The sequence below is a fragment of the Oncorhynchus kisutch genome, linkage group LG2 (genome assembly GCF_002021735.2).
Source record: "Oncorhynchus kisutch isolate 150728-3 linkage group LG2, Okis_V2, whole genome shotgun sequence".
In the NCBI taxonomy this organism is placed as follows: Eukaryota; Metazoa; Chordata; class Actinopteri; order Salmoniformes; family Salmonidae; genus Oncorhynchus; species Oncorhynchus kisutch.
The window spans coordinates 67,376,071-67,398,971 of NC_034175.2; the positions used below are offsets into that span (position 1 = coordinate 67,376,071).

The following is a 22,901-nucleotide window of genomic DNA, read 5'->3' on the forward strand; positions in this document are numbered from 1 at the left end:
TCATTCAGGTTATCAGTGGTAACAGACATAAAGAATCTTGTAAGGATGATTTAGATGCTGCTGTAGGCCCTCCTTGGTTGGTGACAGAAGCATCAGATCATCTGCAAACAGTAGACATTAGACGGTAGACATTTGATTTCAGTCTAGTCGGGTGAGGCCGGGTGCTGCAGAATGTTCTAGTGCTCAGTGATATAAATGTTGAATAGGGTGGGGTTCAAGATGCATTTCTGTAGAACCCACACCCCTTCGGGAAGAAATCTGTGTGTTTATTGCCAATTCTGATTGTGCACGTATTGTTTGTTTAGATTTCATAATATCGTAGGTTTCCTCCCCAACACCGCTTTCCATCAGTTTATACAGCAGACCCTCCGCAAAGTACTTTTTTGAAATCAATAAAGCATGAGAAGACTTTGCTTTGGTTTTGGTTTGTTTGTCAGTTAGAGTCTGCAAGGTGGTGGTCTGTTGTACGGTATTTTAGTAAGAAGACAATTTGACATTTGCTCAGGACATTGTTTTCACTGAGGAAATGTTGGAGTCTGCTGTTGATGATACTATAGAGGATTTTGCCGAGGTTACATTTGACACAGATGCTGCAGTAATTATTTGGGTCAAATTTGTCTCGACTTTTCTGGATTGAGGTGATCAGACCTTGGATTAAAATATTGAGCAAGATGCCAGAGCTGAGGATAATATTGAAGAGTTTGAGTATATCCAAGTTGAATTTGTGGTCTGTATATTTTTTACCATCAACACCACAGGGCTTTTTGGGTTGGACAGTTTGTATTTTGTCCTGTAGTTAGGTCAATGTAATGGGAGAATCCAGTGGGTTCTGGTCGTCTTTAATAGCTGATTCTAAGATGTGTTATTGATCCGTCAAATGTTTTAGAACACCTACTCATTCAAGGGTTTTTCTTTATTTTTTACTATTTTCTACATTATAGAATAAGAGTGAAGACATCAAAAGTATGAAATAACACATATAGAATCATGTAGTAACCAAAAAAGTGTTAAACAAATCAAAATATATTTTATATTTGAGATTCTTCAAATAGCCACCATTTGCCTTGATGACAGCTTTGCATGCTCTATCATGTATATGCTTCTGCTCTTGTCCAAAAAGGTTGGAGAAGTGGTTTATCCATAGATCTCCATGTTGCATAGCTAGTTCTTTGTGCTGATATTCTCTCTCTCTCTCTCTTTCCACACTGCTGGGTGCACTTACTCATTCCACCACTACAGCCTCCATTTTGACACTCTCAGCAACGTTAATTCAGTCGAGTTAATTGGGTGGTAATAATTCAGAGGTTTATCGTTGGCTCAAGTTTGCAAGTTCACCTTTGGTATACACTGTATAGGGAGAACAGCAGCTATACGGTTACAGTCCCTCTCCCACTGCTGCTGCTGTACTCACTGGATGGAAAAGAACCCCAGGCACACATTAACATTCCATTAGAAGAAAAAGCATTACTTCAGTCAGGCCTGTTTCTGTGGGTTGGATTTTGGGATAAACGACATTAAGCCACTACGGGCCAGTTTCCGATCGGAACGTTTGGCTCGCGGCCCCAACTGCGCCCCCTGTATCTGTGTGTTTGTGGTGTGTGTTGCCATTAGACGGGTCAGAACGCGAGAGCGAAGGGGACACCATGGCTTCTCAGCGGCTTTATCTGAGGTTGGTAGGGCTCACCGCTCTGCTCACATTGCTGGCCCTCGCAGGTGAGGTAACTCTCGCTTTCTCTTCCTGTCTACCTCTCTCTCTAGCTCCTTTCTTTCAACAATCTTCCTGTCTATCTCTCTCTCTAGCTCCTTTCTTTCAACAATCTTCCTGTCTACCTCTCTCTCTAGCTCCTTTCCTTCAACAATCTTCCTGCCTACCTCTCTCTCTAGCTCCTTTCTTTCAACAATCTTCCTGTCTACCTCTCTCTCTAGCTCCTTTCTTTCAACAATCTTTCTCCATCTCCTCCCATCTATCACTCTGTCCCACCAAACCTCCTACTATGCTAGATAATTTGATTTCACCCATATGGAACCAAACTTAGATTAACAAAGCTTCTGAAGCACTGAATTGTTTATTCATATAGTTATTTAAAAACTTCAAGTTTGAAGGTTGATGGTATGTTTTATGAAGTTTTATTGGGTATTTGAATTATCTAAAGTGAGTTATTTTTGCATAATGCATGAATGCGTAACACATTTCTTTCTCTTGTGTGGTTGTGGAATCTAGCTTGAAATAAATACTTATTCATGTTACTATACTAGAACTAGTTTACATGGTATTGTTAAATCTCATGGCTCCTGGGGGGGGGGGGGGGGGGGGGGCAGGCAAAGGGCAACAGTCTGGTTTCAGTCACTGATAGTGTAGGACTGCCAGTGGAGTTGGGAGGAGTGAGGAATTCATCCCGAGTTCAGGTCTGATGAAGTGAGAAGGAACATTCCTATGACACACATATAGGAGGCAGAACCATGACTACACCAATGAGAGGAACCAATTAATTTCCTGACTTAGCAGCAGAGATGGATTGGCTGTCTAGATGTGCAAGGAGTTGACTCCTCCTAGTAGGAGGGTATAAATATAGGTGCTTGTGTAAACATTTCTTTGTCTTTGCAGCTGTTTGACCCAGTGGGGAATAAACATTCCTGCTGAAAGGGGAATTTGTCTCCCAGTGTCTGTTGGAAAGCAGACTGAACCAGGTCTTCCTCTAGGATTTTGCCTGTGCTTGGCTCTATTCCATTTATTTTTTATCTTAAACAAACTCCCTAGTCCTTGCCGATGAGGAGCATACTCATAACATGATGCAGCCACCGCCATGCTTGAACATATGAAGAGTGGTACTCAGTAACGTGCTGTGTTGGATTTGCCCAAAACATAATGCTTTGTATTCAGGATAAAAAAGTGTAATTCTTTGCAGTATTACTTCAATGTCTTGTTGCAAACAGGATGCATGTTTTTGAATATTTTTATTCTGTACAGACTTCCTTCATTTCACTCTGTCATTTAGGTTAGTATCGTGGAGTAACTACAATGTTGATCCATCCTCAGTTTTCTCCTATCACAGCCATCTGTAACTGTTTTAAAATCAACATTGGCCTCGTGGTGAAATCCCAGAGCAGTTTCCTTCCTCTCCCGGAACTGAGTTAGGATATACGCCTATATTTTGTAGTTGCTGGGTGTATTGATACACCATCCAAAGCGTAATTGATAACTTCACCAGGCTCAAAGGGATATTCAGTGTCTGCTTGTTTTAGTTATGTGATAGGTGCTCTTCTTTGCGAGGTATTGAAGACCTCCCTGGTCTTCATTCACAGCTTGACTGAGGGACCTTACAGATAATTATATGTGTGGTGTACTGAGATGGGATAGTCATTTAAAAATCATGTTAACCACAATTATTACACACAGTGAGTCCATACAACTCCTGTGACTGGTTAAGTACATTTTTACTCCTGACTGTATTTAGGCTTGCCATAACAAAGGGGTTGAATACTTATTGACTCAAGTCAGTTCAGCTCTAAATTTTGTATTCATTTCTAAAAATTCTAAAAACTAAATTCCACTTTGGCATTGTGGGACCTTGTGTGTAGATCAGTGGAACAAAGTCTAAATGTCATCCATTTTAAATTCCGGCTGTAACACAACAACATATGGAAACAGTCAGTGTGTGAATACTTCCTGAAGACACTGTATATTCTAAAACAGGAGACAAGCGACAATGGACTTAATGTGTCACTGAAAACTAGCTGGCCTTGGAAATTCCATGAATCCCTTTCACCTCAAAAGGCTTTTCTAGCTGTCTCTTTCCCACCATTTTAATGAGCGAGACGGGTTGCCTAGACAGGGAAGAAGAGAGAAAGAGGGAGAGCGAGGTAGGGAAAGAAAGCAGACCAGGCAGATCTCTCAGTGGAAAGTCTCATTCATCATTCATGTAAATGTGAGGCAGCAAATAGCAAACACCCCGCCTCCTCTCTAGACAGACTACTACTGTCGGCAGATAAAAAAAAGTTTAGTGGGGAAATTGCTCATTTGCAACTTAGACTCCTGCAAACCATTTCCTATAACCTCATCCATGTGCTCCACTTCTGGCTGTTTGTGTGTGTGTGTGTGCTAAGCCTCTACTGAATGAGCTGGGATTTATCACACCACAATCTAACTTTATAATCACAATGGACTTACACTACAGTAGTCTCCATTCCTTGCTAAAGGGATTCTAGGCTAAACATTAACCCACATGAACCCTACCTAAGTGTTCTATTGACTCTCTTTATCAGATGTTTCCAGTGAGAGCAGCCTTCACAAGATCCTGAAGAAAAGAGACGGTAATATTCACAGATAGTTTTTACATACACACATTTAACACTGCACCTACTTTACATTTTACTGCCATTACAAGTCTCCTCTCTGCCTCCCCCCAGTGGTAGGTGACGGTAGCGCTTCACCTAAGTACAGGGTGGCTGTTGCTCCCGCCAAGGCCAAAGAGTTCCTGGCCAAGCTACAGCGGCCCAAGAGGAACATTTGGGACCGCAGCAGGCCAGATGTGCAGCAGTGGATCATGCAGTTCATGTACATGGGCTTCGACGAGACGGTGAGCGGGCCAAGAGGGTTGAATAATAAATGATAATAATAATTTGGCAGGTGCTTACATTTGCTGTATTTCACACATGTACAAGTGTGTACTTGTGTGAAATGGGGATGTGTTTTTTTTGCATATTCCAACCCCCTGAAACAGCGAAGAGAGGGGTCATGGAATGGGGTAAGGCCTTGAGTTTAATCTGACACTGTGACCTAACCCTACTATGGGCCATTATCATAGTATTGCATATGTTATATGGGATGGGGTAAACAGTACTACGATCCGTAGAAGTATAGGCCTATGAGAAACAGTCCACTGCACAACACACTAGTAGCCACCCACAGCTACATGGGGGAGAACAGACATTATACAAAGCACTAAGATCTAAAGTAACTGTGTGAGAAAAACTCATATTATGGCAAAATGCCAGTGTACTAAGTCAAATCAAATCTATTCATCTCATACACAGTTTACCGCTGGTAATAAAGGCCCAGTGAAATGCCTATGTGCCTACGCCCTCAACAATGCACTATATTAATCAATGACAAGTAGTAGAAGAGGTAGCATAGTAATAATGGACTGTACTTACACACACAGGCAACAGTGCTGTTCAATGGTTTTCTATTGATTCTACTACTGTGTGTGTGTGTGTGGGTGTGAACAAGAGGGTTGGATGTGTGGTTAGTCAGTGCAAATCATTTCTAAGGTGAAAATTGTCTCTAAGGTACAGGTCTGTGCAGTAAAGCCATACTGCCCAGTCATAGGTGCAAGGACATAGGTTGAATGATGAACCTGTGCAATGGAACACGTTCAACAACTAGGCAACACTGCAAACACAAACTACATAGCTATGTCACATGACATGACGCTGGAGAGACAAAGGTACGGGGAGTAAAACATTTAATAATGACGGACATGGAAAGAGACAGGAACAGCATCAGCAAACTAATATTAAAGACAAAAACAATACAATGCAGCAGCGGGGGAACTGACAAATATCGGGGAGGAAATGAACAGGTGATAAGTGAGTCCATGTGAGTCCAATAACGCTGATGCGCGTGACGAGGGAAGGCAGGAGTGCATGATGGATGGCAGGAGTGCGTGATGCAGGGCAACCTGGCGCCCTCAAGCGCCAGGACGAGGAAAGGAGGGGCGGGAGGGAGGGCGGGAGGGCGGGAGGGTGGGAGGGAGGGAGGGAGGGAGGGAGGGTGGGAGGGTGGGAGGGAGGGTGGGAGGGTGGGCGGGAGGGAGGGAGGGAGGGAAGGAGGGCGGGCGGGCGGGAGGGATAATGCCCAGGCTAATTTGTTGTCGTTATCAGACTAGATAAAAGCAGATGGATATTTCTGTCACAGCGGGACCTAGAGACTCTATTCAAAGAAGATAATTATTCTCCACCACTATGGACATCACTGGGCCTGACACACCTTGAATAAACACACGCACGCAAACACTTTCAAGCTTTTTTTCCTCTCTAGCTTTCTTCCAGATCAATGATTCCAATGGAGATGTTTAGAAACACCAGGACCAGGGAGAAAATCTTTGGCAAAAACAAGTCAGAAAGAATGACAGAGAGTGGGGGAGACAAAACAGAGAGACAGACCGAGAGAGAGAGGTATTGAGAAGTAGAGGTTATGAATAAAATAAAGGAAGGAGAAAGTTGTTTGCTCCTCAGTTTTGTAGACAGTTGACAGCTCCCGTTGACAGCTCCTGTAGACAGTTGACAGCTCCCGTTGACAGCTCCTGTAGACAGTTGACAGCTCCCGTTGACAGCTCCTGTAGACAGTTGACAGCTCCCGTTGACAGCTCCTGTAGACAGCTCCTGTAGACAGTTGACAGCTCCCGTTGACAGCTCCTGTAGACAGTTGACAGCTCCTGTAGACAGTTGAGGTCAATCAGTAGGATTGCTTTAATGACTTCCTGGGTATGTGTGATTTCCTGTTGCCTGAACCTGTCTCTCTTGCTGTTGGATCCGACAGCCTCTGCATTTTAAACCATGTTGGTCTATACTCTATGCATAGCAGCTGTCCTGTTCAAGTCATCTCCAAAACATCTGCAGACTAGCAAATCAACCCCATAGTCCCTTACCCCTTATCGCCTTACCCCCTAGATCCTAACTCCTTACCCCCTAGCTCCTACCCCCTTACCCCCTAGCTCCTACTCCCTTACCCCCTAGCTCCTACTCCCTTACCCGCTAAGCAATCCAGTAGATCTGAAAGGATCTGATGGGTATTAGCAACAAGTTGATTGCATAACCCTGCTCTCTAATGAGCGGAGTGGAAATGTTACAATATTTTTTGCACATGTTTCAGATCTTTTGAGTTGGGCTAAAGTTGAGAGGTTGTGGTCGTGTGTGTGTCCCCCCCCCCCCCCCCCCCCCCCCAGAGACTGGAGGCGGACCTGTCCTACTGGATGGACCACGCGCGGTCCAGCGATCAGGGTCGCCAGCACCATTATGACGAGAACTCTCCTATTGGACCCAGAGACAGAGGGGCACACCGTCACGGAGCCGACGTCAACTACGACTACTACTAACTCAACATGCTGTCTCACTCCCTCTCTCAAAACGTAAGACTAACCTCTGTCTTCCTTCACTACTTCTAACCCCCTCTCTATTTCTCCCTCATATAGTGTGCAACTTCTTTTCTTTCTTTGTATAGTTTACTTTCCGTTAAACAACACCTGGACAAACATTTTGGGGTTTGCATCAGCTCATGCTTTTCACTCGTTTCTAACCCATCCCTTAGGGCCAAGACATCCTGTGGCGTGCCACAGGGTTGGATAATGGGACCTTTGTTATTCCTAATCTATATCAATGACCTTGCATCTGTGTCTTCTACAGTACTTCCCATTCTCTTTGCTGAGGATACCAAGTAGATTTTTATCACACAATAATTTGTATTCACTAATTAACAAAGCCAACTCTGGCATGGACACATTTTCTGAATGGTTCCAGATTAACACATTATCTTTAAATGTTTAAAAAAATCGAACTTTATTTTATTCACTAGTAAGGATAAGAAATGTGGTTAAAAAAAAGAGCCAGAATCTCAATTGGTGGGAATGAAATGGAACAAGTCACATCCACTAGATTCCTCTGAGTTATAATTGATGAACAGTTGTCCTGGAAAGATCATATCCAGTTAGTTCCACTAGATTCCTCTGAGTTATAATTGATGAACAGTTGTCCTGGAAAGATCATATTCAGTTAGTTCCACTAGATTCCTCTGAGTTATAATTGATGAACAGTTGTCCTGGAAAGATCATATCCAGTTAGTTCCACTAGATTCCTCTGAGTTATAATTGATGAACAGTTGTCCTGGAAAGATCATATTCAGTTAGTTCCACTAGATTCCTCTGAGTTATAATTGATGAACAGTTGTCCTGGAAAGATCATATCCAGTTAGTTCCACTAGATTCCTCTGAGTTATAATTGATGAACAGTTGTCCTGGAAAGATCATATCCAGTTAGTTCCACTAGATTCCTCTGAGTTATAATTGATGAACAGTTGTCCTGGAAAGATCATATTCAGTTAGTTCCACTAGATTCCTCTGAGTTATAATTGATGAACAGTTGTCCTGGAAAGATCATATCCAGTTAGTTCCACTAGATTCCTCTGAGTTATAATTGATGAACAGTTGTCCTGGAAAGATCATATTCAGTTAGTTCCACTAGATTCCTCTGAGTTATAATTGATGAACAGTTGTCCTGGAAAGATCATATCCAGTTAGTTCCACTAGATTCCTCTGAGTTATAATTGATGAACAGTTGTCCTGGAAAGATCATATTCAGTTAGTTCCACTAGATTCCTCTGAGTTATAATTGATGAACAGTTGTCCTGGAAAGATCATATCCAGTTAGTTCCACTAGATTCCTCTGAGTTATAATTGATGAACAGTTGTCCTGGAAAGATCATATCCAGTTAGTTCCACTAGATTCCTCTGAGTTATAATTGATGAACAGTTGTCCTGGAAAGATCATATTCAGTTAGTTCCACTAGATTCCTCTGAGTTATAATTGATGAACAGTTGTCCTGGAAAGATCATATCCAGTTAGTTCCACTAGATTCCTCTGAGTTATAATTGATGAACAGTTGTCCTGGAAAGATCATATTCAGTTAGTTCCACTAGATTCCTCTGAGTTATAATTGATGAACAGTTGTCCTGGAAAGATCATATCCAGTTAGTTCCACTAGATTCCTCTGAGTTATAATTGATGAACAGTTGTCCTGGAAAGATCATATCCAGTTAGTTCCACTAGATTCCTCTGAGTTATAATTGATGAACAGTTGTCCTGGAAAGATCATATTCAGTTAGTTCCACTAGATTCCTCTGAGTTATAATTGATGAACAGTTGTCCTGGAAAGATCATATCCAGTTAGTTCCACTAGATTCCTCTGAGTTATAATTGATGAACAGTTGTCCTGGAAAGATCATATCCAGTTAGTTCCACTAGATTCCTCTGAGTTATAATTGATGAACAGTTGTCCTGGAAAGATCATATCCAGTTAGTTCCACTAGATTCCTCTGAGTTATAATTGATGAACAGTTGTCCTGGAAAGATCATATTCAGTTTGTCTACAGCAAAGTGGTGAAATCTGTTGGTATTAGTGGTTTGGTTCATCAGGCTTGCTTCCTAACTCTATACTATATCGTAGTTTAATTGACCATATATTATTTACTGTAATATTGTCTGGGCCAGCACATATGCCTCCTATCCACACAAATTACTCATCATACAAAATACATTTGCAAGACTAGCCTCCTCCTCTTATTACCTGGCTCCATTTGCACCTTTGTTTAAGAAACTCCAGAACTTGTATATTTACAACATTATCGTACGCAAAACATGCACTTTCATCTACAAATACTCAATCAAATTCAATCAAATGTATTTATAAAGCCCTTTTTATATCAGCCGATGTCACAAAGTGCTGTACAGAAACTCAGCCTAAAACCCCAAACAGCAAGTAATGCAGATGTAGAAGCATGGTGGCTAGGAAAAACTCCCTAGAAAGGCAGGACCCTATGAAGAAACCTAGAGAGGAACCAGGTTCTGAGTGGTGGCCAGTCCTCTTTTGGCTGTGCTGGTTGAGATTATAACAGTAAATGGCCAAGATGTTCAAACGTTCATAGATGACCAGCAGAGTCAAATAATAATAATAATCACAGTGGATGTAGAGGGTGCAACAGATCAGCATCTCAGGAGTAAATGTCAGTTGGCTTTTCATAGCTGTGCATTCAGAGTTAGAGACAGCAGGTGCGGTACAGAGAGAGTCGAAGACAGCAGGTCCGGGACAAGGGAGCACATCCAGTGAACAGGTCAGGGTTGAAACAGTTGGGGGAGCAGCAACACGACCAGGTGGATTGGGGACAGCAAGGAGTCATCAGGCCAGGTAGTCCTGCGGCATGGTCCCAGGGCTCAGGACCTCTGGGAGGGGAGGGGGAGAGAGAGAATTACAGGGAGCATACTTAAATTCACACAGGACACTGGATAAGAAATACTCCAGAAATAACAGACTGATCCTAGCCCCCCGACACAAACTATTGCACCATAAATACTGGAGGCTGGTTCCGGTAGGGGTTGGGAGACACTGTGGCCCCGTCTGACGATACCCTCGGACAGGGCCAACCAGGCAGGATATAACCCCACCCACTTTGCCAAAGCACAGCCCCCACAACACTAGAGGGATATCTTCAAACCACCAACTCACTACCCTGAGACAAGGCTGAGTGTAGCCCACGAAGATCACATCCACGGCACAAACCCGAGGAGGGCACCAATCCCGGACAGGAAGATCACGTCAGTGACTCAACCCACTCAAGACATGCACCCCTCCTAGCGATGGGATGGAAGCGCACCAGTTAGCCAGGGACTCAGCCCCTGTAATAGGGTTAGAGGCAAAGAATCCTGGTGGAGATTAGGGCACCGGCCAGGCAGAGACAGCAAGGGCAGTTCGTTGCTCCAGTGCCTTTCTGTTCACCTTCACACTCCTGTGCCAGACTACTCAGGCTAGCACTGGAGTAATATGATACATTTTTTGGGTTCTAGTCAAGATTCTAGCAACCATGAACACCAGAACTTACAGTTGACTTTTCAGAGGACAAACCATCCATAGAGGCAAACTGATATCTTTCCGACATTTAAGATCTAAACCAGGCCATAACTTGTCCATGTAGACCAATTTGGGTTTCCAATCTCTCCAAAAGAATGTCATGATCGATGGTATCAAAGCAGCACTAAGATCTAGGAGCACGAGGACAGATGTAGAGCCTTGGTCTGATGCCATTAAAAGGTAATTTACCACCTTCACAAGTGCAGTCTCAGTGCTATGATGGGGTCTAAAACCAGACTGAAGCATTTCGTATACACTGTGCCTTCAGGAAGGCAGTGAGTTGCTGCGCAACAGCTTTTTCTAACGTTTTTGAGAGGAATACCGCTCTGACAGTTTATCTAAACCCTTCAATGGATTCTTCCAGGTTAATTACTGAGATCCATCTATAGTCAGGTCCATAAGTATTTGCATCATTTTGGCTGTGTACGCCACCACAAAGGATTTGAAAGGAAACAGTCAATATGTGCTTTAAGTGTAGACTTTCATCTGTAATTTAAGGGTTTTGTCAAAATGATTATGAACTGTGTAGGAATTAAAAACATTCATACATAGCCCCCAATTTTATGGGCTCAAAAGTAATTGAACATATTAACATGATCATGAAATAAATTGTGAGTTTTAATACTTGGTTCCAAATCCTTTGCAGTCAATGACTGCCTGAAGTCTGGAACCCATAGACATCATCAGATGCTGGGTTTCTTCCCTGTTGATGCTCTGCCAGGCCTTTACTACAGCTGTCTTCACTTCCTGCTTATTCTTGGGGCGTTTTGCCTTCAGCAAGTGAAATGCATGCTCAATTGGATTCAGGTCAGATGATTGACTTGGCCATTGCAGAACATTCCACTTCTTTGCCTTAAAAAGGTATTGGATTGCTTTCGCAGTATGCTTCGGGTCATTGTCCATCTGCACTGTGAAGCACCGTCCAATGAGTTTTGAAGCATTTGGCTGAATCTGAACAGATAATATATCCCTAAACACTTCAGAATTCATCCTGCTGCTTTTGTCAGAGGTCCCATCATCTATATATGTACAAGGGAACAAGTTCCATTGGCAGCCACACATGCCAATGCAATAACACTACCTCCACCATGCTTCACAGATGAGGTGGTATGCTTCGGATCATGAGCAGTTCCTTCCCTTCTCCACACTCTTCTCTTCCCATCATTCTGGTACAAGTTGATATTTGTCTCATCTGTCCACAGGATGTTGTTCCAGAACTGTACAGGTGTTTTAGATGTTGTTTTCTTCCTGTTTTTTGAGGTTTACCAATGGTTTACATCTTGTAATAAACCGTCTGTATTTACTCTGGTGAAGTCTTCTCTTGATGGTTGACTTTGACACAGATACACCTACCTCCTGGAGGGTGTTCCTGATCTGGCCAACTGTTGTGAAGGGGTTTTTCTTCACCAGGGAAATAATTATTCTGTCATCTACCACAGTTGTTTTCTGTGGTCTTCTGGTGTCCCGGAGCTCACCAGTGCGTTCTTTCTTTTTAAGAATGTACCAAATAATTGATTTGGCCACACCTAAGGTTTTTGCTATCTCTCTGTTGCGTTTGTTTTGATTTTTCAGCATAATGATGGCTTGCTTCACTGGCAGGGACAGCTCTTTGTACTCCATATCGAGGGTTAACAGCAACAGATTCCAAATTCACACTTGAAATCAACTCCAGAACTTTTGTCTGCTTACTTGTAAATGAACTAATGAGGGAACACACACCTGGCCATGGAACAGCCAATTGTCCAATTACTTTTGGTCCCTTTAAAAGGGGGGCAAATATCTGTAATTCCTACACCGTTCACCCTCAAATTAAAGCTGAACGTCTGCACTTTCAGCTCATATTCATTATTTCATTTCAACTCCAATATGTTGTGGTAGACAGCTAAAATAATGACTGTATATAACACAAGACACTGCGATAACCTTTACCCCCTCCACTGCTACATCTCAGTCAATTCTCTGTCAGATACAGAGGTACCATACTCTGAAACTTTTATTTTTACATTGCCAAAGCATAATCTCTCAATAACTTCAAGTGAAGACTGGGGGTCAGCCTGATGAACCAAACTACACAGTAATCTCCATGTATGCTAACTCTCACACATTTAAACACAACACTTTTTTTGTGTGTGATTACTGCACAATTCATTTATAATTAAGTTTTGTTATGTTTTAACAAAACATTTTAATTTTTGTACTTCTGCCTTGTAAAACAATGTGTGGTTTTCAAATAAACACTGGGGCATCCTACAACACCCGCACACCGTTTGTATTTTCTCTATCACTTGTTTATTCGGTGCAAAAAAAATTCAGCTAAACTGTCTCCTCTCTCACACTTCTCCCCAGTCTAATCTAATGGCCCCCGACTCCTGCTCCAGATCTGGCTTTTCTCTTCCTATCGCTTTACACCAGCTGCTGTTCTGTTTGTATTGTTTTGTTTGTCGAGGATCAGTATAAATAAAGACTGACTCATTGCTCAGCCTCACATTATTGACTAACCTCCCCACCTCCAGATTGGAACAACTACCAGAATAGTAACACCAAGGTTTTTAGAAGTGACACACACACACACGGGAGACATTTATTGGAAATATTTTATTAAAATACCATTTTCACCTAAAATTGATTATATAAGATTTCTGGATTTCCGATTTGACAGTAGAGCTTTCAAAGGTTATCCCAAAAGTTACTCAGAACCACAAGACACACACACACACAGTGACACAGAAACACACTCTTGAGTGGCGTGTGTGTGTCCAGGCTTACAGCTCACTGCACAGCACCAGAGCAAGTGTAGAAGGGGGCGGGGCCTAGCACACCCATCTGAGGCTTTGAACAAACCAACTCACTCATCCCTCCTCGCTTCTCCTCTCCTCGCTTCTCCTCTCCGCCAATGTTGCAATGGTTGGAATACAAAGCAGTCTTACGTAAGAGCCAGGAATCAATGCAGGTAATAAAATAGACCACGTCAACCGAGCAAAACAAATGACAAACTGCACAGTGTAAACAACGCAACAAAACACTTCTCTCAAGCCTGATCTTAAATAACAGCCTGTATTGACAAAAAAACCCAGAGTGCAAGACTGGGTTCTGATCGTTGTCAGTTTTTTATTATCTGTTTGTGTCTGAAAAGCATCGCCCCGCGGGAGTGTAAAAACCACAGCAGACACAGGAACATTTCTTCTTTGCGCCAAACTCAAGAGAGTTCTCCGAGGGTCCTGGGTCCTCCGGTGTCCCAGCAGCCTTTGGGGATGGTGTGACCCTTGACCCCTTGAGCTCAGTTGTGTTGTCTTGGTCGTCCTTTCTTCTGGCGGGCTGCCTTGGGCTTGGGGATGTACTGGTTGTTGGCCTGGTGCTCCAGCTCCCGGCTGAAGTACTGGATGGTCTTGTTCAGGCCCTCCTCCAACGGCACCTGGTAACACAACAACACACACGTCTTACAGAACATCATCGTATGTGTAGTAGACGTATGATTAAATGCATTAGGAGTGTGTGTCTGTCTAGCCACGTGTATTTGGCTAAGGTGTATGTAAACTTCCGAATATATATATTTGAAGTCGGAAGTTTAGACACGTTTGCCAAATACATTTAAACTCAGTTACACAATTCCTGACATCTAATCCCAGCAAAAATTTAATTTGGCCTTTTAATTGTTTAAATTGGGTCAAACTTTTCGGGTAGTCTTCCACAAGCTTCCCACAATAAGTTGGGTGAATGTAGGCCCATTCCTCCTGACAGAGCTGGTGTAACTAAGTCAGGTTTGTAGGCCTCCTTGCTCGCACATGCTTTTTCAGTTCTGACCACAAATGTTCTATGGGATTGAGGTCAGGGCTTTGTGATGGCCACTCCAATACCTTGACTTTGTTATCCATTTGGAAGATCCATTTGCAACCAAGCTTTAACTTCCTGACTGATGTCTTGATGTTGCTTCAATATATATCAACATAATTTTCCTTCCACATGATCCCATCTCTTTTGGTGATGATGCTGCCACCCCCGTGCTTCACGGATGGGATGGTGTTCTACGGCTTGCAAGCCTTCCCATTTTTCCTCTAAACATAACGATGATCACTATGCCCAAACAGTTATATTTTTGTTTCATCAGACCAGAGGACATTTCTCCAAAAAGTATGATCTTTGTCCCCATGTGCAGTTGCAAACTGTAGTCTGGCTTTTTTAATGGCGGTTTTGGAGCAGTGGCTTCTTCCTTGCTGAGCGGCCTTTCAGATTATGTTGATATAGGACTCGTTTTACTGTGGATATAGATACTGTGGTACTGTAAATATGAAGTTGTGTATGTACGCGCGTTTGTGTCTAGCACGTGTGTGTGTGTGTGTGTGTGTGTATCTAGTGTGTGCGTGTTTATACTGACCACAGGTTCCCAGCCCAGCATCATCTTGGCTTTGCGAATGTCGGGACGGCGTCTCCGAGGGTCGTCCTGCGCCTCTGGAAGGAATTGGATCTGACTGCGGCTCACTAAGTGTGTGTGGAAGGAGGAAGAAAGGAGGCAGAAAAGGGTACAGTTAGGTACAATCCAGACAGAGAACAGCAGCGATCTGGTATATTTGAAGAGAAAGGGGGGAAGAACAAGTGAAAGAGTAAGAAAGCAAAGGAAGAAGTGGATGAGTTGTTGATCTGACACTCACCGACCAGACTCCTGATGAGCTCAGCAAACTCCAATATGGTGTGTTCTTCTGGGTTCCCCTACAGGCAGATTACATGAACCAACACAGAAGATCAATACACACACAGGAAGACGAAAGTACACACACACACCCTTTCAGAAGCAATTTAGCTTCTGTGTGTTGCAAACAAAAACAATAGTTGTGTGTGTGTGTATGTGTGTGTAAGCAGGACAATGTGGTGGATTAGAGCCACAGTGTGTGTCAGTAATGCATGTCAGTCAGCCCTCTACAAGACCTCTTCTACTGCTCTGAGATCTCCACCCATTCCATTTCCAGACAGGTACTACAGAAAACTGGTTGGTTGTACTGCTACAGCATGAAAAACAACTATTATACTCTGGCCTAGCTAGTTGTGTGTGTGGAGAGGTCTTAGGTTACCATATAGTGTATTCAATATCAACAATGGATAAAAGTAGTACTATAATATGGTACTGTTTTTTTTAGCCAATCATCAGACATGTATCAGTTCTTTTTGACAATTTGAAATACATGTAATGACATAGACAGAGGATACCGGCAGGTTGGATTTACCAGGTTGACTGGGCTGCTAATGTTACTGTTCATCAACGACACCAGACCATTCACTAGATCACTGGAGAGAGAGAGAGAGAGAGAGAGAGAGAGAGAGAGAGAGAGAGAGAGAGAGAGAGAGAGAGAGAGAGAGAGAGAGAGAGGAGAGAGAGAGAGAGAGAGTGTGGGGGAGAGAGAGATAAATAATCAGTTATAGAACCCATTGCCATTTATGGTTGTGAGGTCTGGGGTCCGCTCACCAACCAAGAATTCACAAAATGGGAAAAACACCAAAGTGAGACTCCGCATGCAAATTTCTCCAAAACACCAAATAATGCATGCAGAGCAGAATTAGGCTGATACTCGCTAATGATCCAAATCCAGAAAAAAGAGCCGTTAAATTCTACAACCACCTAAAAGGAAGCAATTCCAAAACTTTCCATAGCAAAGCCATCACCTACAGAGAGATTAACCTGGAGAAGAGTCCCCTAAGCAAGCTGGTCCCGGGGCTCTGTTCACAAACACAAACAGACCCCACAGAGCCCCAGGACAGCAGCACAATTAGACCCCACAGAGCCCCAGGACAGCAACACAATTAGACCCAATCAAATCATGAGAAAACAAAAATATAATTATTTCCAATGTGTCAGTAATTAACAAAAAAAACAGAGCAAACTAGAATGCTATTTGGCCCTAAACAGAGAGTACACAGTGGCAGAATACCTGACCACTGTGACTGACCCAAAATGAAGGAAATCTTTGACTATGTACAGAGTCAGGGAGCATAGCCTTGCTATTGAGAAAGTCAACCGTAGGCAGACCTGGCTCTCAAGAGAAGACAGGCTATGTGCACACTGCACACAAAATGATGTGGAAACTGAGCTGCACTTCCTAACCTCCTGCCAAATGTATGACAATATTAGAGACACATATTTCCCTCAAATTACACAGGCCAAACACAGAATTCGAAAATAATTCAATTTTGATAAACTCCCATATCTATTGGGTGAAATACCACAGTGTTGAATTACAGCAGCAACATTTGTGACCTGTTGCCACAAGAAAAGGGCAACCAGTGAAGAACAAACACCACTGTAAATTCAACCCATATTTATGTTGATTTATTTTCCCTTTTGCACTTGAACCATTTACACATGACATTTCAAATGTCTTTATTCTTTTGTAAGTGTAATGTTTACTGTTAATGTTTATGATCTATTTCACTTTCTTTGGCAATGTAAGCATATGTTTCCCATGCCGTTAAATTGAAATTGAATTAAGAGAGAGAGAGAGACAAGTGAGAGGTGTGACAGAAAGATTGATACCCCCAGGCTGTGGCAGTTACATCAACTGCCATGGTGCTAAGATGAATACCCAGTCACTGTTTCAACGCTCCTAAACTTCATTGGCTTCGCTTTGACCAAAAAGAATCTGACAAGGCCGGTAAGAGCTTTTAATTATCTCCAGATAAAACATACAGCCATTAGCAGGTATGTAGTTGGCACACAGTACATTCAGCCATTAGCAGGTATGTAGATGGCACACAGTACATTCAGCCATTAGCAGGTATGTAGATGGCACACAGTACATTCAACCATTAGCAGGTATGTAGATGGCACACAGTACATTCAGCCCTTAGCAGGTATGTAGATGGCACACAGTACATTCAGCCATTAGCAGGTATGTAGATGGCACACAGTACATTCAGCCCTTAGCAGGTATGTAGATGGCACACAGTACATTCAGCCATTAGCAGGTATGTAGATGGCACACAGTACATTCAGCCATTAGCAGGTATGTAGATGGCACACAGTACATTCAGCCATTAGCAGGTATGTAGATGGCACACAGTACATTCAGCCCTTAGCAGGTATGTAGATGGCACACAGTACATTCAGCCATTAGCAGGTATGTAGATGGCACACAGTACATTCAGCCAATAGCAGGTATGTAGATGGCACACAGTACATTCAGCCATTAGCAGGTATGTAGATGGCACACAGTACATTCAGCCCTTAGCAGGTATGTAGATGGCACACAGTACATTCAGCCATTAGCAGGTATGTAGATGGCACACAGTACATTCAGCCATTAGCAGGTATGTAGATGGCACACAGTACATTCAGCCATTAGCAGGTATGTAGATGGCACACAGTACATTCAGCCAATAGCAGGTATGTAGATGGCACACAGTACATTCAGCCATTAGCAGGTATGTAGATGGCACACAGTACATTCAGCCCTTAGCAGGTATGTAGATGGCACACAGTACATTCAGCCCTTAGCAGGTATGTAGATGGCACACAGTACATTCAGCCATTAGCAGGTATGTAGATGGCACACAGTACATTCAGCCATTAGCAGGTATGTAGATGGCACACAGTACATTCTACCACTCATATGAAAACACTACATTAAAAAGGCCCATCATTTTTTAAATATCAATATTAAATTATTTCTGGGTAACAATTAAGTACCTTACTGTAATACATTTCCATTCAAATGGGTAAAAATGACCTTTTAGCAAAAAAATAATACTTTTGGACTGTCTGGGAGTGGTCGGAGTGGGGAGGGGGAAAGTGAAAACTAGCGGTTATTGAGGTTTGGAACTCTCTCTCTGTTATTGGTCTATTAACCACCATGATGTCACCATGGAAAGCTGAAATTCCCGCCCATGCAAACCTGCTGATGAGAAGGTTCTGTGTAGATTGTATTTTCAACCAACAACTATCAGGAAATAACACTGACCAACACTTTTCACACTTTTACAGTGTTGGTTTCATCATCAAATCAAATCAAATTTATTTATATAGCCCTTCGTACATCAGCTGATATCTCGAAGTGCTGTACAGAAACCCAGCCTAAAACCCCAAACAGCAAGCAATGCAGGTGTAGAAGCACGGTGTCTAGGAAAAACTCCCTAGAAAGGCCAATACCTAGGAAGAAACCTAGAGAGGAACCAGGCTATGTGGGGTGGCCAGTCCTCTTCTGGCTGTGCCGGGTGGAGATTATAACAGAACATGGCCAGGATGTTCAAATGTTCATAAATGACCAGCATGGTCGAATAATAATAAGGCAGACAGTTGAAACTGGAGCAGCAGCACAGTCAGGTGAAAGTTGAAACTGGAGCAGCAGCATGGCCAGGTGGACTGGGGACAGCAAGGAGTCATCATGTCAGGTGGTCCTGGGGCATGGGGCATCATCTGTTGTACAATATGATACAAAACTATATTGACTGGACTGGGCTTTCAATGGCGTCCTAATGATACAATGCCTTCAGAAATATTCACACCCCTTGACTTGTTCCACGTGTTGTTGTGTTACAGCGTTCAGAATGTACTATCTACAAATAATAATGACAAAGTGAAAACATGTTTTTAGACATTTTTGCATCTTACTACATTGTACAGTCTGAACATTACCCCACCACCCCTCTCCGTTCTCTCACCTCACCCCTCTCACCTCCCTGTTCCTGTGCCGGTGAAGGACAAAGGAAGATGCTATAGAAAACCCTCACACTCCGTCTCTGTGCTTTGTCCGCAGTATTTTATTTTATTTATTTATTTTACCTTTATTTAACCAGGTAGGCAAGTTGAGAACAAGTTCTCATTTACAATTGCGACCTGGCCAAGATAAAGCAAAGCAGTTCGACAGATAAAACGACACAGAGTTACACATGGAGTAAAAACAAACATACAGTCAATAATGCAGTATAAACAAGTCTATATACAATGTGAGCAAATGAGGTGAGAAGGGAGGTAAAGGCAAAAAAGGCCATGATGGCAAAGTAAATACAATATAGCAAGTAAAATACTGGAATGGTAGTTTTGCAATGGAAGAATGTGCAAAGTAGAAATAAAAAAATAATGGGGTGCAAAGGAGCAAAATAAATAAATAAATTAAAATTAAATACAGTTGGGAAAGAGGTAGTTGTTTGGGCTAAATTATAGGTGGGCTATGTACAGGTGCAGTAATCTGTGAGCTGCTCTGACAGTTGGTGCTTAAAGCTAGTGAGGGAGATAAGTGTTTCCAGTTTCAGAGATTTTTGTAGTTCGTTCCAGTCATTGGCAGCAGAGAACTGGAAGGAGAGGCGGCCAAAGAAAGAATTGGTTTTGGGGGTGACTAGAGAGATATACCTGCTGGAGCGTGTGCTACAGGTGGGAGATGCTATGGTGACCAGCGAGCTGAGATAAGGGGGGACTTTACCTAGCAGGGTCTTGTAGATGACATGGAGCCAGTGGGTTTGGCGACGAGTATGAAGCGAGGGCCAGCCAACGAGAGCGTACAGGTCGCAATGGTGGGTAGTATATGGGGCTTTGGTGATAAAACGGATTGCACTGTGATAGACTGCATCCAATTTGTTGAGTAGGGTATTGGAGGCTATTTTGTAAATGACATCGCCAAAGTCGAGGATTGGTAGGATGGTCAGTTTTACAAGGGTATGTTTGGCAGCATGAGTGAAGGATGCTTTGTTGCGAAATAGGAAGCCAATTCTAGATTTAACTTTGGATTGGAGATGTTTGATATGGGTCTGGAAGGAGAGTTTACAGTCTAACCAGACACCTAAGTATTTGTAGTTGTCCACGTATTCTAAGTCAGAGCCGTCCAGAGTAGTGATGTTGGACAGGCGGGTAGGTGCAGGTAGCGATCGGTTGAAGAGCATGCATTTAGTTTTACTTGTATTTAAGAGCAATTGGAGGCCACGGAAGGAGAGTTGTATGGCATTGAAGCTTGCCTGGAGGGTTGTTAACACAGTGTCCAAAGAAGGGCCGGAAGTATACAGAATGGTGTCGTCTGCGTAGAGGTGGATCAGGGACTCACCAGCAGCAAGAGCGACCTCATTGATGTATACAGAGAAGAGAGTCGGTCCAAGAATTGAACCCTGTGGCACCCCCATAGAGACTGCCAGAGGTCCGGACAGCAGACCCTCCGATTTGACACACTGAATTCTATCAGAGAAGTAGTTGGTGAACCAGGCGAGGCAATCATTTGAGAAACCAAGGCTGTCGAGTCTGCCGATGAGGATATGGTGATTGACAGAGTCGAAAGCCTTGGCCAGATCAATGAATACGGCTGCACAGTAATGTTTCTTATCGATGGCGGTTAAGATATCGTTTAGGACCTTGAGCGTGGCTGAGGTGCACCCGTTAGCAGCTCTGAAACCGGATTGCATAGCAGAGAAGGTATGGTGAGATTCGAAATGGTCGGTAATCTGTTTGTTGACTTGGCTTTCGAAGACCTTAGAAAGGCACGGTAGGATAGATATAGGTCTGTAGCAGTTTGGGTCAAGAGTGTCCCCCCCTTTGAAGAGGGGGATGACCGCAGCTGCTTTCCAATCTTTGGGAATCTCAGACGACACGAAAGAGAGGTTGAACAGGCTAGTAATAGGGGTGGCAACAATTTCGGCAGATAATTTTAGAAAGAAAGGGTCCAGATTGTCTAGCCCGGCTGATTTGTAGGGGTCCAGATTTTGCAGCTCTTTCAGAACATCAGCTGAATGGATTTGGGAGAAGGAGAAATGGGGAAGGCTTGGGCGAGTTGCTGTTGGGGGTGCAGTGCTGTTGTCCGGGGTAGGAGTAGCCAGGTGGAAAGCATGGCCAGCCGTAGAAAAATGCTTATTGAAATTCTCAATTATGGTGGATTTATCAGTGGTGACAGTGTTTCCTATCTTCAGTGCAGTGGGCAGCTGGGAGGAGGTGTTCTTATTCTCCATGGACTTTACAGTGTCCCAGAACTTTTTTGAGTTAGTGTTGCAGGAAGCAAATTTCTGCTTGAAAAAGCTAGCCTTAGCTTTTCTAACTGCCTGTGTATAATGATTTCTAGCTTCCCTGAACAGCTGCATATCACGGGGGCTGTTCGATGCTAATGCAGAACGCCACAGGATATTTTTGTGTTGGTTAAGGGCAGTCAGGTCTGGGGAGAACCAAGGGCTAAATCTGTTCCTGGTTCTAAATTTCTTGAGTGGGGCATGTTTATTTAAGATGGTTAGGAAGGCATTTAAAAAAAATATCCAGGCATCCTCTACTGACGGGATGAGATCAATATCCTTCCAGGATACCCCGGCCAGGTCGATTAGAAAGGCCTGCTCGCAGAAGTGTTTCAGGGAGCGTTTTACAGTGATGAGTGGAGGTCGTTTGACCGCTGACCCATTACGGATGCAGGCAATGAGGCAGTGATCGCTGAGATCTTGGTTGAAGACAGCAGAGGTGTATTTAGAGGGGAAGTTGGTTAGGATGATATCTATGAGGGTGCCCGTGTTTAAGGTTTTGGGGAGGTACCTGGTAGGTTCATTGATTATTTGTGTGAGATTGAGGGCATCAAGTTTAGATTGTAGGATGGCTGGGGTGTTAAGCATGTTCCAGTTTAGGTCGCCTAGCAGCACGAACTCTGAAGATAGATGGGGGGCAATCAGTTCACATATGGTGTCCAGAGCACAGCTGGGGGCAGAGGGTGGTCTATAGCAGGCGGCAACGGTGAGAGACTTGTTTTTAGAGAGGTGGATTTTTAAAAGTAGAAGTTCAAATTGTTTGGGTACAGACCTGGATAGTAGGACAGAACTCTGCAGGCTATCTTTGCAGTAGATTGCAACACCGCCCCCTTTGGCAGTTCTATCTCGTCTCGAAATGTTGTAGTTTGGAATTAAAATGTCTGAGTTTTTGGTGGTCTTCCTAAGCCAGGATTCAGACACAGCTAGAACATCCGGGTTGGCAGAGTGTGCTAAAGCAGTGAATAGAACAAACTTAGGGAGGAGGCTTCTAATGTTAACATGCATGAAACCAAGGCTATTACGGTTACAGAAGTCGTCAAAAGAGAGCGCCTGGGGAATAGGAGTGGAGCTAGGCACTGCAGGGCCTGGATTCACCTCTACATCGCCAGAGGAACATAGGAGGAGTAGAATAAGGGTACGGCTAAAAGCTATGAGAATTGGTCGTCTAGAACGTCTGGAACATAGAGTAAAAGGAGGTTTCTGGGGGCGATAAAATAGCATCAAGGTATAATGTACAGACAAATGTATGGTAGGATGTGAA

General features: G+C 43.2%; 2 protein-coding genes across 2 annotated transcripts in view; one reads left to right on the top strand and one right to left on the bottom strand.

The window, feature by feature from the left end:
- Positions 1 to 1,534: 1,534 nt before the first annotated feature.
- ecrg4a (ECRG4 augurin precursor a) lies at positions 1,535 to 13,153 on the top strand. The gene is made up of 4 exons (XM_020499940.2): positions 1,535 to 1,713; positions 4,264 to 4,311; positions 4,408 to 4,577; positions 6,948 to 13,153. Exons 1-4 carry the CDS (start codon positions 1,644 to 1,646, stop codon positions 7,095 to 7,097), a joined length of 438 nt encoding a protein of 145 aa, XP_020355529.1. The 5' UTR covers positions 1,535 to 1,643; the 3' UTR covers positions 7,098 to 13,153.
- A 101-nt stretch (positions 13,154 to 13,254) lies between these two features.
- The window catches only part of uxs1 (UDP-glucuronate decarboxylase 1), a 118,663-nt gene continuing 109,016 nt past the window's right edge, over positions 13,255 to 22,901 (bottom strand). The window contains exons 12-15 of the mRNA XM_020460918.2: positions 15,895 to 15,955; positions 15,325 to 15,382; positions 15,051 to 15,154; positions 13,255 to 14,090 (exon numbers count right to left, since the gene is read on the bottom strand). Of these exons, the coding sequence (XP_020316507.2) occupies positions 13,956 to 14,090; positions 15,051 to 15,154; positions 15,325 to 15,382; positions 15,895 to 15,955 (358 nt within the window). The 3' untranslated portion in view covers positions 13,255 to 13,955. The remainder of the gene's footprint in view (positions 14,091 to 15,050; positions 15,155 to 15,324; positions 15,383 to 15,894; positions 15,956 to 22,901) is intronic.